The 16,455-nt window shown below is 39.4% G+C and overlaps 1 protein-coding gene across 7 annotated transcripts in view; it reads right to left on the bottom strand.

Annotated features, from left to right (window-relative positions):
- rbm10 (RNA binding motif protein 10) overlaps nt 1-12,197 on the bottom strand; it is a 66,623-nt gene extending 54,426 nt beyond the window's left edge. For 3 of the 7 annotated variants that reach the window (XM_034006966.3, XM_034006963.3, XM_034006961.3), the window contains exons 1-3: nt 12,046-12,195; nt 10,443-10,544; nt 1,694-2,294 (exon numbers count right to left, since the gene is read on the bottom strand). In XM_034006966.3, coding sequence (XP_033862857.3) covers nt 1,694-2,294; nt 10,443-10,459 — 618 coding nt within the window. In that variant the 5' untranslated portion in view covers nt 10,460-10,544; nt 12,046-12,195. Of the gene's footprint in view, nt 1-1,693; nt 2,295-10,442; nt 10,545-10,746; nt 10,847-12,045 lie in introns of all 7 variants that reach the window. The other 4 variants (XM_059017418.1, XM_034006962.3, XM_034006964.3 and 1 more) reach the window with 4 other exon arrangements.
- Between the last annotated feature and the right edge of the window lie 4,258 nt (nt 12,198-16,455).

Raw genomic sequence — 16,455 nt, forward strand, 5'->3', positions numbered from 1 at the left:
GGTGTGTAATTCAGTATGTTAATGTAACATTATTCAGCAAGTTTCATTCGACTTGGAGGCAAAATGTTTTTTCTATAGGGTGATGCAAAACTTACAGCCACAGCTGTGTAGCTAGTCCTTGAAGTCTCTTGAATGTCATTAAAAACCTGAAATGAAGCTAAAACAGCCATCTACACCGTGTAACAATTTATTTATTTTTTTGTTCCTGGGTAGTAAGTTATTTCCTAATTGCTTATGCCTCAAAAGTATAGAAAATGACTATTATTCCCCACAAACTTTGCTTTTGTGACCAGGACAGTGATATTTTGAAATTTACCTATTTTCCAGAACATTCCAGATAGATTCAGTGCTGAGTAAACTTGGAGTAACTTCTAGAACTTTCTAGTAATATAAATAGTAGTATAAATACAGGGGCCTTAAGCCCACCAGTTCAGTTTAGTTCCAGCTGCCTAAGTGGATACATATCTGCATTTTTCTGAGATGGCATCAAGGTCATAGGAGACTTCAAAATGGTGGCATTCCTGATGGGTCTCCAAGGTGGTTTTACCAAGTTTCCCTGCTATCGTTGCCTTTGGGACAGCAGGGACACCAAGGCACACTACCACAGGCGGGACTGGCCACAGCGGACCGAGTTCTCTGTGGGGAGGAACAACGTCAAGTGGGAGCCACTGGTGGACCCCCGGAAGGTGCTGATGCCACCACTGCACATCAAATTGGGCCTTATGAAACAATTTGTCAGAGCTCTAGATAAGGAGTCAGCAGCCTTCAAGTACATTCAAGACTTCTCCCCTAAGCTGTCTGAGGCAAAGGTCAAAGCCAGTGTCTTCGTCGGACCACAGATAAAGAAGATCCTGGAGTGCAATGAATTCCCCAAGAAGCTCACTAGTAAGGAGAAAGCGGCGTGGAACAGCTTTGTCGCAGTGGTTCGGGGCTTCCTGGGCAATCACAAGGCCGAAAACTATAGTGGAGCTGGATGAGACTCTGGTGAAGAACTACGGCACAATGGGCTCATCTTAATAAATTCAAGGAGAACATGGGAGCGTACTCGGAGGAGCAAGGCGAGCGCTTCCACCAGGATATACATTTGGGGGCTGATTCGTGAAAGTCATTTACAGTATAATCGTAAATCTCGAAAAACTACTCACTTCTAAATCTTTTGTAGTCATTTTTGTATTACTTTAGTATAAATACATGTTAATTTGGATTCATATGTTGTTTTTTTTCTGACTATGTGAACGAAAAGACATAAATTCGCCTGTTTTCTCATTGGAAATAGGTACATTTCAAAATATCACTGTCTGGTCACAAAAGCAAAGTTTGTGGGGAATAATAGCCATTTTCTATACTTTTGAGGCATAAGCAATTAGGAAAAACACTTACTACCCAGGAACAAAAATTGTGTTACATAGTGCTATCAGACAAACGCTATACTACAGTAAACTGCATAGGGCACCAAGTCATTTAAACAGCATAGCTCAATGGAGGGTAGTTCTAAACTCCAGGACTGGGTGAAAGGCCAGTGTTAGTGAGTGCGTTAAGTAACTGAGTCACTCGGTGAAAGAACCCACTTAAAGGCATGCTCAGTTCCACTGCCCCTAATCATCAGTTTTCATCGGTGATCTGAGCGAGTGGAAAAATTAAGATACTTAACACACCCAGTGTCTAACCCTGCAACGCACTTGGAAACACTCACCTCAGGTTTATCAGAACCGCTGTACTCCCCGACCTGTTCTCCAGCACTGTTCTCCCTCTGCAGTGTGCTGTAGTCCTCCTGGACTGGAGGGGCACTATTTCGACCACCGCCACGGCTGCCCTCTCCTCTCCCGAACGAGCTGTACTTCTCCCTGAACTCTGGGACAGTCCCGTACCCCTCCTCATCTCTATACTTCCCAGGAGGGGGGAGGGGGTCCCCAGCTCTGCCAAATGGCCGCAGACCCCTGAGCCTGCCATCATACTCCAGCACCCGCTCCTCCCTCTGGAACACATCGAACTCCTGGGCGTGCTCCTCTCTCGCGTACGAGTCATACTCATTTAGGTGCTCGCCCTCCCGGGCAAAACGCCGGAAAGCGCGGCCTTCCCTGCTGAACGCCGCGGCTGCGAGTGCATTGCCGAATTCTCTCCCCCTCTTCTCCCTCCTGAAGCCTCGCTCCTCTCTCTCGAAGTCCTCGTAGTCGCGGTGCAGGTCCTCGTGCCCGTAGCTCCGGTAGTCCATGTCTCGGTAGTCGTGATCCGGAGCCTCGCTGCCGTAGCGCCCCATGCGGTCTCCCCGGCCGCCCCTAGTCAGAGAGAGACTGCTTTACAAGGGAGGGGAAAGAAAAAAAACAATCACACAGTTAGTCTAGTCTGCGCTTTATCAATGCAAACCAACAGGATATCCAACAGCTGATTTATATGGAGTCCAATTATATTATTAATTAAACCGTTTTAATTTCAACATATTGGGGATTTTTGTAACCAATCATAAAGCCATCATAAGAAGTCCGCCATCACTATTTTATATTAATGTATATGGAAAAGACAGTGAAAACTGTTTTGAAAATTAAATACACTGGTCTAACACCTTTATTTGTCCTTAATATTTTTGACAGCAGATAAATCTTTAGGGGGAAAAAAGTGTTAATTGCACAAAGGGGCCAAACGCTACAATGCGTTGATTTTCAATGTGCTCTCAAATTAAAACAAGCTGGTCATTGCTGTAAATCATAATCACAAAAGTAAAAGAGTTGCAGGGTAGCCAAGACAGATGCAGAGCACGCTTCTGTTACACTGCAAGGTAGAATTACATTTAGCTTGTACTTACTATTAAAACTGTTTACTGCAATCTTCCATAGTTTAGCCTGTGTACTCAATTTCTTTAGAATGCAGACTTATATTTGAGTTTGTTTCTAGCTCCCACTGATGTGCAATACCTATCTATCGCGCACACACAAGTGTGGTACGCATGTATTAATCCATGCATACATAGGTTTGTTTTTTTTTGAGATACATAGATATTGCACACAAAAGTGTGTACAAAAAATTGGAACTAAATTACATTTGGGAGCTATAAACAAACAGAAATATAAGCAAAGTGCGATTCAAAACAGCAGAAGTATATTTAAGTTGAGTGAAAGGATGTATTTTGCAAATCACTTATTTACAGGTGAAATCTAAAATGAGAATGCAAGAACGCAAGATTGTTAAGAATAAGGACCAATAGGTTTAACAATGCCAGTGTTTTACAAGGGTTTTGACATTGCATTTGGTAGTTAAAGTTAATACAGCTTTAAAAGGGTTCTAGCTAATGATATAATTGAGTATGTTGGTCTGCACTTCTCTTTCTCTTATGTAGTTCTCGCATGTTCAGTTATAAAAAAATATATATATAATAATAATAATAATAATAATAATAATTTATCTGGTACCTGAAACCTCTCAGTTTGTGTGCACTTCCTAGGTGATTTTACCTGGAGACTGAAATTCGCTCCGATCCTTATTTCTTGACATTACCAAGTAGCTGCTTCTCCTAATGACTGACATGCTTTGCCACCAGTGTCTCCAGGTGGTGACCTAGGAAGTGCACAGTATCAACCCGAGTAATGCATGCAAACAGGTTTCTGGTATCAATGTCGGCGAAGCGCCATATGTTATTGTTTTGTATTAGGACGGCATAGCCGATTGTTTTGTTTAGCGTGGATGGGTAGCCCCATCCACAACACAATTAATAAACCCGTGCAGATTGTGGCCGAGGGGTAATAGGATGATTACTAATTAGTTAAACCCCTTGGCCATGATATAAAAAGCCTGCAGCTCTCGGCATTCGAGGTGGGTGTTGGAAGGAGAGAGCGAGAGGAACGAAACTGAAAACGAAACTAAATTATAACATACAGGATCAGTGAAGGCTACTGCCCAGCCTGACCTGTATAGTTTATTTATACTTTGTGTTCGTGATTTTGTTCCGTTTAACCTTTTTATTTTCGCTCTGTGAGCAAGTGGTTTTTTTGTTCAAGCCTTTGATTTATTTTTGTTAATTGTTAATAAAAACGGCGGCCAGCCGATTCTTTCTTTTGAACTGCAGTGCCTGGTGTCAGTATTTTGTTCCTGTTTCTGTCTGACATCAGACCACTCAGCCAACCTGTCACAGATGGGAATTATAAATGTTTAAAAACGTATAAACCAAAGTAGAGGTTAAACGTTGAATAATATACATTGATTATATGACGTATAACCGGTCATGTGACAAATTTCACAGAACGCGTATTTTTTAATGTATTAAATTTTAGTAAATTATCATCATACACAGTCAGTCTGTCGCATGACTGCTGTGGAGTCAGTGAGCAGATATTATAAAAAGGAAGGGGTTTGGCAGTTGCCTCCAATAGCTTTTCTAACTGGTGCAACAGAAAGATTGACACTGGCACAGGGTTTATTCTTGGTCGATCTGGCACTTGATTGGTGCACTCTGTGTTCATGCTGTAGTAGGAGTGGTACGGTATCAAGTCCATGAGGTAAGAAAGTTAATGACGAGCATTTTTTCTGGTTTGTTATATATGTTTAATAAAATGGCATCTCTACACAAAAGAACGAAGCAAAGCCACGTTTAGAAGTATTTTGAGGAACCGGACGAGAAAGCCGTGGTATGTAAATAATTATGCCAAACAAAATTGCCGTACCACAAAAACACATTCAATGCTTCACCATTTGAAATGACAACATTCTGAATTTACTGTGGATGGAGTTACTGATGGCAGTAAAAATCAAACATCCATAATAAACAGAGCGCTCCACATGGTGACTGACATTTACTTAGCTTAGTGCTAGAACAAATATCCGAATATCAGAACGAACATTTTTTTACATGTATTCGGATAAACAAAAATATCAGATGTTCGTATTCGCTACAAATGACAAAAATACCTTGCACTTATATACCGCCTCACCAGAATTTGTGCAACAGTTTAAAAAAAATGGCAAATGAAAAAGAGCTCCGTGTGATATGTGAGATTAATATTAAAAAAAATAAAACACACACAGGATCAACACAGCAGCTCGAGCCTCATTTTAAAAGTTTTAGACAGCAAAAAGTAAACAAACCAGATTATGCGCATGCACGCATAGTGATCTCTATGGAAAGCCAACTGGGACAAAAACGCGTTATGCTGCTTTAGAGCATGTCAGAATCTCATGGGACAGAAAAAAAGGCAAGCACGTTTGCTTAAACAGTACCCGGCTTCTTGAAAATGTTGTGTAGTCATTTTTATATGGACTGTATATATTATCAATGCTCAAAGTTAACGTATATTTGGTAGCATTTTGCTACTAGTTTTTTTTATGCAGTAGCATTTTTCTGATACCTTACGCTGCAGTTTATGACCGACCTTGAGTGAACACGTACATAATCACTGGTATTCGTTTTTTTTTAACACATACATTATTAGTATCTTTCATGAAACCACTGCTAATAGAGCTTCCCAACAGATGACTGCGGTTTGTACGGCCCCATGTAGATACGCACGAGGCCCACAATGCAAATCGTATTGGACAGTAGAGTACAAATACCTACAGTACAGAACAACGTGGATACAACTTCAAGGTATGAAGTTTATTTTATAGACCAAAAGTAAAATGAAATACATTACAATTTTATAACATAAACAGGCAGTGTCCTAACAGTATATTAAGATTATTCAGTGTCTATAAAATGTTAATTTAATCTGTCATGGAGATTATTTTGTTATAACGTTAACCCTGGTTTCACCCACACTAAAATGAACACATAAATCAGTAGATAATTATTACTTTATCAAAATTCTGACTACGAAAAAATAAACTGGAGCAAACAGCTAGCTATAACTTTGCCATGATCCAAGTAACGTCTTCCTTGCTTTATCAGTACGAATAATAGACAAAATACAATCTTGAGGTGCATTAAATTTTCTTTTTTATAATAGACTAAGACTACCTTGTAATGTCCTATTGTAAGTGACTCTGCATATAATGCACAGTTCACAGCCTACCTGTAAAGCAGTTTGTGATGGTGGTCCACTATGAAAGGCGCTATATAAATCGTTGCTTGATTAATCTAGTCTACCCCACGTGCTGTAGCAAAAAGCACGGCGTGAGAAGGAAATCTAGAAAGATGGCGTTAGTACTTTAAAAGACGGTGGCAAACGGGTTACAGGGAGATATACCCAACATTTTGCCATAGCTCAGAACAGTGTTTTTCAGGTTATTTGGGGGCGCCAAGACTTGACTGTAAAATACTTTTTTCTGACTTCCTGGCAATTGTAAACGCTCCACGGTAAATGGCAGACTCGGTGGGTCTCCAGGATGATTGACTCGATCAACTATCCAGCCAGGCAGGGATCACGTTTAATCTGACCAACCCCGTCCACAGAGCTTGTGTTGTTTCAGACCTATCGTAGCTCAGCACCTCTATCGCCCAGCCCTCCTTCATTTGAAAGTGTAGTGGCGGTGGGTTTTAATATCAAATACATTTTGTCAACAAATAAAATAATCTAGATTTAAATACAGCTTCAGTTTATAAATAGGGAGGAGGGGGCTTAGCTTTTAGTTTAAAATTAACAGGATTTGCTGCGTGCAGAACGTAGAAAACGAGCAAACGAGGTGCAACGTTTTATTAAACAAATCTTTAATACAATCTTAAATAGTTATAATAAAAAATAAGCTGCACAAACATTACAATTACTATTCATAATTGCATTAACATTATTTAAAGACTAGTCACAGGTATACTGTAATAACAACACTGAAATAATAGTACAATCTGTTTCGTTTACAGGGTTTTCCTGTGAAAATTAAATGGGCTTTAAATCCTCCATGTCCTTACTTTCTCATTTAAAAACGGAATGAAGAACGAGAAAACGAGAGTGCAGCATTTTAATAATTGACTTTTTTTGTATTGGAGTTAATGCAATTACGAATAGCGATTGTAATAATCTGTATCCATCTTAAATATAGATTATACTTTTTATTTTACTGCTTATTAGGAGGCAGCAAAAGAAAAAAACCTTTGAAGAGGGCGCAGCAAAAAATGTTTGGGAAAAGAAAGGAAGGAAAAAGAGACAACTTGCAAGATTTGCTCTTTGGGGCTTTCCTTTCACGACAGTACTATGAGTTTATCTAATCATCCTTGTCGTTGATTTTTCTTTTAAACAATGTATTCTATTAGTTTAAATCTGTGCCATGGCAGTACATTTACAGCTACAGATGAAGTCGAAGTCTTAATTAAGGCATATTCAGCTAACTAAATGAAACAAAAATAAAACGGCACTCAATTCAATAAAATACCTGTTAGTTTCAAGTTTATACGAAAAACGGCTCAACATATTCACAGTATTGGTTGTACGTAGCACCGCTGCTAATATACAGCAACGTATGGCACAGTTATGTATTATATTAAAAGACTTGTTTTGACTAACTTCACATTACATGCAAGTAAACATTTCCATTTACTGTCATATTAAAGTTGCTTGTAAAACATTAGGTGTCATTAGTAAAAGCTTGCAAAAAATAACATTAATACCAAATGTTACTTTTAGTTGTCTTTCACTGCAATTGCATATTATAGCAAACGGATGTGAATAATCGATTAATTACTCGTCCAAATTGGTGGATTAATCGATTAAAAGAAAATGCCAAGATCAAAACCCCTTATATACAGATATTGTGAGGGACTGGTTAAAGGAAACTAAGAAAAGGTGAAAGGACAATGTAAACCAGGGCTTCTCAAACTCGGTCCTGGGGACCCCGTGTCATCTGGTTTTCATTCCAACCGAGCTCTCAATTACTGAACTACACACTTAAATGAACTGATAATTTGCTTAATGTACTTGTTTTCAGCTCTTAAACAGTTGCAGATTCCAAGTTAGCTATAACATTTTATAAGTAACTTGAAATCCGCAACTGTTTAAGAGCTGAAAACAAGTAAAAAGGTGTAATTAAGCTAATTATTAGTTCAATTAAAGATATAGTTAAGTAACTGAGAGCTCAGTTGGAATGAAAACCAGCAGACACAGGGGGTCCCCAGGACCAAGTCTGAGAACCCCTGATGTAAACCAACTGGATGGTGAACAAGGAAATCAAATAATGTAAAGTTTTGGGGATTCAAACTAAAGATGGGTTAATTAATAGGTGTGTAAATGATAATGGTGTATTAAATAAGGGACATTTAAATAAGTTTGGTTTAAAATAAATATTATGGGGCAGGAATAATACCTTGGGGCTTTAGGACCCTGGCTAGTTGGGAGAGAACACTCCATTTTGGGAAAGCTGAAGTATTAAGGCAAAACGTTATGTAGGCATCTAAAAACAATGACGCTAAATAGCAAACAGCTAAGTCTGTAATTCAAAGCAGACAAGTAAGACGCAAAAGTGCAGGTCAAATCTCAGGCTAGTAAATTCAAAGATGCACCTTGCATCACTCAGATCATGGGCTCCGTTGCACCAGCTGTGCATCAGTTAAAACAAAGATTCCACTTAGGACTTTGTTGTTAGTTTATAAAGAAACACTCTGTTATTTCAGTTGCACCACATGTACTTAAGACAATACTTTTTGTTAGTTTATCACGAAGAGTGGTTGATACTAAGTTAGTGATGTCATCACTGCTCGGTAGCCAACTACATGTGAGGATATTTCAGAGGGTTTTGTCAGTTATACAGATCGAAACTCTGAAGAAACACGTATGGACAGGACCTTTTAACTACTGAAAATAAACAAATCATTTAATGGGAATCTTTAGAATGTTTCGTTTTAGAGATTCATTGATTAAAATAAAATCAGCATCTTTTTGTGAACCGGGATGCTGAGGGCAAACTTTTTTTGTTTGTACTTCACATCTTAAACCTTCCCACTTCCATGTATAACATCTTATGTATAACTAACTCACACACGCACGCACACGTACGTTACGATTAAAGTTACAATTAAAAAAAATAATAATTCCCGCAGCTTCTCCCAGAGTTGTCTCCCTGTCACTTCTGACAGACAAGCTGACAAGACAGCCGTGACAGACAGAAGACAACTAATATTTTGTACTAAGAATCGCAGGTATGTCATTATATTCATATATATATATATATATATATATATATATATATATGGTATAAAATACTGAAATTTAAAACAAAGTTTTAGTTTTTTTTTTTTTTTAATCCTATTAAATCCTATAAGAAACTTTAGAATCTAATAGGATTTAAAAGGATGTCCTATAATTATCAAGATGTGTATGCGGTCTCGCAAGATTCATCTTCAAAGAGAAGCTCACGCAGCAAAAGTTGCCGTTTCATCTTGTATTTTCATTCTAATAACAGCTTACACCTCCCTAAAGGTATGCGTACATTTTAGTCTTAGTTATAACTATCATAGCTGTTGCAACCATGAAAAGTTAGTAATCTGTAAAATCAATGTTAATAAAGACTTATGCTTTAACTAAGCTAAGTAAGAACTTAAGCACAGCTCGTGCAACCCAGTCCAAGTGATCACAGCTTCGGGATGTCTGACATGAAAAACGCTTCATGATAACAGAAAGGAACTTGCGCATCACAATGACACATGCAATAGTGTAGAAATGTTATGCAAATCTTTGAGAACAACGAATCACATTTCTGTTCCTCATCGGTGGTCTACAAGGGGCAGCATTGTGCTTCTATTATGATACACTGTATAGTGCAACACAGCTTTGTGATTTATTGATGTACAATCTGCACACTTGCAAGCATTTTAAATTCTGATTCTGCATACTGAATGTGCAGAATACTTCTGTACAATAAAAAAAGGATATTCCACATATTGTGAATACAAGTATGCTGCATTTGCACGTGATGTCAGCAGTATGCGGAATCCCTGGTGCAGTAAGCAGCACAGGGCTCAAAATTAACAGCAGCCATTGCTGTGGGTGCCCTTCTTACACAACACCCTACACTATGGCCTTGACTGAAGTTTAGTGGCTTTGGTGCCCTCTTCAAACGTAATGAACTGAAGGCCATTTTGGCCTTGCCCTTTTTGTGCCAATTCAGAGTCCTGCCAGCATGTTGGAGGAATTCTCCCAGAAGACACTGCATGCAAACTGAACTTCATTTGGGAACATGAGATTTCCACTGCTGCACACAACCATCGCTTCATATTACACGTAAACAGGGAATTCTAGAGAAATTGCTTATTCCATACCATGTGCACACAACATGCAGAATACACTTACTCACATGCAGCATACTGTAGTACAGAGGATACTAACCCATACTGACGTTTATTATTTTAACAGCAAAATGATTCACTCTGAATGAAAGGGGCAGCAGAATATTTTGACTTGTTTGATAAATACTGAAAAAGTTAAATACATATTTTGACACGCTAGAACCGTACTGTTGTGAAAATAATAAACAGCTGGAGTGCATGTAAGCTCGCTGAATGGGTTCAACCCCACACAGCAGCAATGGCTTACCGTCTCTCGTACTCCATCCCCTCCCTCAGGCAGCTGCTTCCAGCAGGTCACCCGTCTCTACAAACCCCGACACACCATCCACACACCCTGCTTTCACTCGCCCTGAAAAACAAGCACCTATCTCTCTCAAACTACAGACATAGCACAATGCAACAGGATCTATATTATTATTATTATTATTTATTTCTTAGCAGACGCTCTTATCCAGGGCGACTTACAATTGTTACAAGATATCACATTATTTTTACATACAATTCCCCATTTATACAGTTGGGTTTTTACTGGAGCAATCTAGGTAAAATACCTTGCTCAAGGGTACAGCAGCAGTGTCCCCCACCTGGGATTGAACCCACGACCCTCTGGTCAAGAGTCCAGAGCCCTGACCACTACTCCACACTGCTGCCCTATAGTCACATAAGGGTACGAACAAAAAACAAACTCATTTAGATTCACTTAATTACATTTAAAAGGAGTGACCAAGGTTTTAAAATCCAATTTTAAAATGTAGTTTGAATTAGTTACAATGTCACTACATATGATTGCTCAGTCTGACGTGTTCAGTTTAATTCAGCACAACTAAATACACATTTTAAAAATCTTTACTGGGATTCAATCTTTTCAAATCTGTTGTGAAAGAGGATGAACTGAATGACTCGGTGCAAAAACAAGTCTTAACTGTGAATTCTGCAACATCGCAACCTTTGTCCTTTTGGAAAGTGTCCACATATAATTATGGAATATTTCTGCCAGAAATGTATTTATTTTGTTGGGTTCACATATTATGTTACTACAACTCTCCCTATTTTTTTGTTATTTTTTTCTGGACAATTTATTTTGCTACATTTGTTTAAGTCCACATTATTAACCACACCGCAAAAATATCAGTGGAGCTAGCATTCATTGCCACTGTTTTGATGAAACAGAATACAGCTGTCGAGTTTAATCATGTAAATGCAGAGTACTGTACTTGTGGGGGGAAGGGGGTTGGCTGTATATCTGACAATACCTGTATTGTGGACAGTGAATAGGGCTCAAGATCAGCCGTACCCGTATTGATTTGTATTATATTAATAGCAAAATGATTCACTCAGGGGCAGTGCTGTGTACAGTAAGTCAGAAGTACTTCCAAGGAGCGCATTGTAACCCCTGCCCTGCACGTACAGCTACTCCGCGACGGTTTTGAGAAATTCCACGACGAATATTTTAAGACTTGTTTTATAAATCGTGCAAACGTTAAATACGATGTATATTTTTGACACGCTGGTCTTACTGCTGTGTAAAATGACACATTTCTGTTTAATGAAAAAACCACGTACAGTAAAAGTAAAAAAAAAAAAGTTTGAAAAAACACGTAAACGTGCATTACATGGCCGTACGTACAAGACCTGGAAACGTACCGCACTTAATACAGGGATTCCGACCAGTGTCGTGTTCGTAAACATGTCTTTAGTTTGAACGCTGCTGCATGTGCAATATTGTGAAAAAAAGCGCATTAAAACAACAACACAAGTCACGTTTGTTAGATGAGAAGACATTGCAAACAACTACTAAAAACGCAGTTATAAACAACATGCTTACAAGATTAAGATGACGACATGCTTACCCTTTTACTTAACGTAATTATACGTATTTTCCACAGGTATGGACCCCAAAAAAATCAATATTGTGAAATAAATAAGTAAATGGGAAAACCTAAAATAACCAACCGCCTCTGTTCAGCAAAACGGGTCTCCAGACAAAATGGCTAACATCCAGGGCGGGGCACACGTCTGAGGAAGTGGGGGGGCGGGGTCCAATAACTCATTGGTCAACACGTTTGGAAGCGTTTCCTATTGTGCCCCTGATTGGTTGTAACTGTTATCAACCATTTCCACCTGGCTCCCTCACGCCAATGTTTTCCTCTCTTACTGGCTTCAATCCTCACCTTTAAGAGAACGTTGAATGCTATTGGATAGTGTGCGCATCGATCATTTTAACCCGCCTTGAGTAACTCATTTCTGATTGGCTGGTAAATAATATCAAGAGAACCGCTTATCACGAAATGTTCTTAGGATTGGATTCGAACACAATTTACAGTGTGTCACAAAACCAAACATTTCCTTTTTGCCTATATAACAAAAACATGTTTCAAATCTGTCTTTCCCCTATGAAAGGTTACCGTAGTAAAACCGTAGCGGTATTTTATATTATTATCTCTAAATCACTGTGCATGCATAATTCCATTTTGTTTAGCAGCCTGACTATAGTTTCAAAATGATCATACATTAATCTTGCATTGTAACCCTGTAACATCTGTAAATCGCCATGGATAAAGGCGTCTGCCAAATAAATGAACAATAATAAACCACCTACACACTCTTAAGCGCGGCTGCATTGAATTGACAGCGATAGCGGCTCGTTGAAGTTGTTTTCGGTGTTTGCACCCAGATCAAAAATGGATACATTTCTTACTTGCAAAAGAAGAACCAAGGAAGAAAACAGAATAGCCTATAGAAAGTGCAACGCAGAAAGTTATATCAAGTCCCTTTGGATAATGTTATGTTGTCTATAATAAAACGTTTTATCGTTAGTTATACACATAAATTGTGGAGTAGTGGTTAGGGCTCTGGACTCTTGACCGGAGGGTCGTGGGTTCAATCCCAGGTGGGGGACACTGCTGTTGTACCCTTGAGCAAGGTACTTTACCTAGATTGCTCCAGTAAAAAAACCCAACTGTATAAATGGATAACTGTATGTGAAATAATGTATAATGTGATATCTTGTAACAATTGTAAGTCGCCCTGGATAAGGGCGTCTGCTAAGAAATAAATAATAATAATAATAAATTGTTAGTTATTTTAGTGTTATCTGAAGGTTAATGTTTGTGATAACGTGATTAACATTTACAGTGCACACCATTTTGGACTATTAGATTCCCAAATAATGTATTTTGATGCTGTGCATCTGTAAAGGAATGAATCTGTGTACATGACGTTTTGAAAATAATAGAGCAGCTCTATTGATTGAGTCTGACACAGCATTCGTTCTGAAATTGGTTCGTATGTTCTACTAACAACGGACGTGCAGGGACTGTAGCAACGCTTCAACTTCTCTACGGTAGTAAGAAATTTACTTGTTAACCCTGGCGTGGAACGGCCCTCCAGGACCGGGATTGGTCTTCCCTGGTAAGGTTACCACGGTTTATTGTCTGTTTTCCTATTTTCTTGGCAACATGATAACCGGTGACCCTTGTAATGTCAGAAAAATGGTACGTTGTCAAAAACTGATACATTTGTAAGTCTTTTAATGCATGTGCCAGTTTATGTACCAGTTTTTTTTGTTTGTTTTGTTTTTTTCGTTTTTCAATAAATACACTGACAGCGGTACAGTGTGAAGCAGGAACGTATTGAATAGGCTACTGATGTATGTTTGCTTTAAACAGATATTTAAAGGAGTACTACACATTGTCTTCGAATCGCTTTTCATACTTTTAACAGCTTGCATTTGATCGGTGGAAATGGTCATTTAATGTTATTTCGGTAGCACTGTACAAAAACGTAAATCTCAGAGCTTTGAAGATTTGAGAGTAACAACGTTTTACAGCAAGCTAACATCTCAGCGTAAAGTCATGCTCTTTTTACAACAGAATCAGCCAGGGGTCCTTTTCACAAAGCACTGCTAGCGCTGAATGTCGGTACTGGAACAGGACCACAGGGAGCTCACCAAAGCAAATGATGGTAGCAATGTGCTTTGTGAGTCATTTTGCAATAGATATTTTAGTGGGTCATGATGACGGATTACGCAGTGCTGCAGTGACCCAAATTACACAAACACGTGACAGGTCTGTTTCCATTTGGACAATGGGCTATACTAAAATGTATATGTCAATTTTTATTTTTCAGTGCCAGACACTAATATTTGGTACCCTAGTCTTCCTATAAGGAACACGCCACAGCAGTGGCGGAGGAAGAGGAAGATGGGCCCCACTGCAGGACCTTATTGTGGACCCCCGGAGATATCTAAGTATCAAGGGCGATGCGTGCGCCGTGGTACCGCAGCACCGGAGAGGCTGCTACGCAGAGTGCCTACCCGAACCATGTGGTAACACACCTGAAGCCGCGGTGGGCGAGTTAAGCAGACAGCAACGCGTGGATAGTAATGGGGAGAGCACACTATTTGTTTACAAGGCCCGACTGACCGAGGTGGGCGGGCCTACACAGCCGGCAGGGTCTACTCGACAGCAGGGATGCGGCAAGGCCTAGCCCCGTGGAGGAGAGTGCGACTGGAATAGACACTCAACAGCAGGGATACGGCACGGCCAAGCTTTTCAACTCCCCCAATGCATTCTGGCACGTTTTACCTGGCTCAGCTGCCTTTCACAGCAGGACTATACTTACCAGAATGCACTGCGGTGTGAGTTGAAAACCTGAACTGCCCACACTGTTCTAGTGTACATTAAGTCATATGGTAAGCCTTGTCAGGGGCTTATTTGGCCATCCTCATTTGTGGAACTACAGCTGTACTTATTGAATTGTGGTTTGTCACACTTGAGAATTATTGTATTTCTTGTTCTTATTGTATGACTTATATTGTAACACTTGAATGTATTTGTATTTGCTTGCGATTGTAAGTCGCCCTGGATAAGGGCGTCTGCTAAGAAATAAATAATAATAATACTCCATAGTGTATTCTCTTATGTACTTTTATATACAGTCACCTCCAAAATTAATGGCACCCTTGATAAAGATGAGCAAAAAAGACTGTATAAAATAAATAATACCAGTACTGAGTTATACTGTAATTTTCCAACATGTGGAATATATTTGACTTTATTAATGATTCAATGGAATCAACCAAAATTACACATTTCTCAAATGATAAATTTATTTCTAATAAATATGAAGTGTCACAATTATTGGCACCCTTGTTTTCAGTACTTTGTGCACCCTCCCCTTGCAAGGATAATGGCACCGAGTCTTTTTTCTATAATGTTTAATGAGATTGGAGAACACATTGGGAGGGATCTTAGACCATTCCTCCATACAGAATCTTTCCAGATCCTTGATATCTTCGGTCTGCGCTTATGGACTGCCCTCTTCAATTGAAACCACAGGTTTTCAATGGGTTTCAAGTCCAGAGACTGAGATGGCCATTGCAAAATGTAGATTTTGTGGTCAATTAACCATTTCTTTGTGGATTTTGATGCGTGCTTGGGGTCATTGTCTTGCTGGAAGATCCACTTGCGGCAGAGGCAACCAGGTTTTTGGCTAAAATGTCCTGGTACTGGGTAGAGTTCATGATGCCGTTAACCTTAACAAGGGCCCCAGGACCAGTGGAAGCAAAACAGCCCCATAACATCAAAGATCCACCACATTTTACAGTAGGTATGAGGTTATTTTCTGCACATGCCAAACGCCAAACCCACTGCTGCTGTGCGTGGCCAAAGAACTCTATTTTCGTCTCATCTGACCATAGCACCCGGTTCCAATCGAAGTGCCTATGCCGTTTACCAAACTCCAGGCGCTTACGTTTGTTGGTTGCTCTCAATAAAGGCTTTTTTCCTGGCAACCCTTCCAAATAGTCTATTGGCATGGAGGTGGCGTCTAATTGTAGATTTGGAGACTCGGTGACCCCAAGATGCAACCAAGTTCTGTAATTCTCCAACTGTTGCCCTTGGATTTCCCTTTGCCATCTGCCTCACTGTGCGTGGGGGCAAAATACACTTGTGTCCTCTACCAGGCAAGTTTACCACGGTTCCAGTGGTTTTGAACTTCTTAATTATTGCCCTAATAGTAGTAAGTGGTATATTTAGTTTTTTGGCTATTGTTTTGTACCCATTGCCTGATTTATGAAGGTCAACAACCATTTGTCTCTTTTCATTTGTGAGTTATTTGCCTTTCCCCATGGTGATGGATGACAAATGGATTTCATATGCGTGTTACCTCATTTTTATACCCCAGTGAAACAGGAAGCCATGGACAGCCACAATACAGTTCCTTAAGACTGAGATGAACTTGAAGAAGTAGAATGTTAA

Source organism: Acipenser ruthenus, chromosome 56, assembly GCF_902713425.1.
Source record: "Acipenser ruthenus chromosome 56, fAciRut3.2 maternal haplotype, whole genome shotgun sequence".
In the NCBI taxonomy this organism is placed as follows: Eukaryota; Metazoa; Chordata; class Actinopteri; order Acipenseriformes; family Acipenseridae; genus Acipenser; species Acipenser ruthenus.